The 900-nt window shown below is 56.1% G+C and overlaps 1 protein-coding gene across 1 annotated transcript in view; it reads right to left on the reverse strand.

Annotated features, from left to right (window-relative positions):
- STAG3 (stromal antigen 3) overlaps positions 1 to 618 on the reverse strand; it is a 54252-nt gene extending 53634 nt beyond the window's left edge. The window contains exon 1 of the mRNA XM_044421273.1: positions 592 to 618. Within this exon, the coding sequence (XP_044277208.1) occupies positions 592 to 618 (27 nt within the window). The remainder of the gene's footprint in view (positions 1 to 591) is intronic.
- Between the last annotated feature and the right edge of the window lie 282 nt (positions 619 to 900).

A 900-nucleotide genomic window follows, 5' to 3' on the forward strand; every position in this document is an offset into this window, starting at 1 on the left:
GGGGCTCCGCGGCCGGGGCTGCCCGGGCGGCGTCGGCGCGGCCTCCCGGTCGGGGCGGGTGGCGCGGCGGGGCGCAGCCGCAGGCGGGAGGGGGCGCAGGGCGCGTCTTCCCCCGCCGTTTCCTCTGCGCTCAGCGGGTCGGATCCGCGGAGACGCCTGGGCCGTGCGTCCGCCCGGGGCTCCGGGGTCTGATGTGATTTCCCCGCGTCCCTTTTGGCTGCGCGGAGGAGGAGGAGGAAGCGGCGCCCCCCGGAAGGCTTCACGGGTCGCGACGAAGTGATGGTTATGCCATTGAGCTTGGCTCCAGGTAAGCAGCCCCGCTGCCATTTCGTGTCGCTTTCCATTGTGTATGCCGTCCCTCATGCATAGCATCTCCGGTCGGCTTACATTCCTTGTGGTTGGGAGTCTCCTATTTCTACACCTCTTCTCTTCTTTTTGTTGTTGTAAGCTTGGGAAGCATTTCTTATGTTAGGATCGTTGCCGCTGCTCGTTTGGGTAGAATCTCTCCCGGTATGTTAATCTTCATTCTCATTCGCGAGTAATTGGCTTTTCCTCCTAAGCCAGATGCTTTCGCGTTATTTCCTCCAGTACCTGTAAGCAGTTTGAGGTTTTCACCATTTCCTGAGATGTAGTCTGTCTTTTATTGACGTTGCTGGTGACGGCCACATTTTCTCCTGAGTTTTTGATGACTGATGGAGAGCTTTGCTTATGGAGTTCACTGCTTCAGATGGGTGGTGTCCCTCTAGTATCTTGTCATTACTTATGCTCAGTTTGCAGGTGGTTGATCCTCTTTGTCAGTCTTCCACCTAACTAGATTGAATCTGATACCAGTGTGGTCACTCTTACCAAAGGGCACAGCAACGTTTACACCCCGTACTATGTCTGGTTGGTTGTATGACC

Source organism: Varanus komodoensis, unplaced genomic scaffold (assembly GCF_004798865.1).
Source record: "Varanus komodoensis strain SLA01 unplaced genomic scaffold, ASM479886v1 scaffold117, whole genome shotgun sequence".
Lineage (NCBI taxonomy): Eukaryota > Metazoa > Chordata > Lepidosauria > Squamata > Varanidae > Varanus > Varanus komodoensis.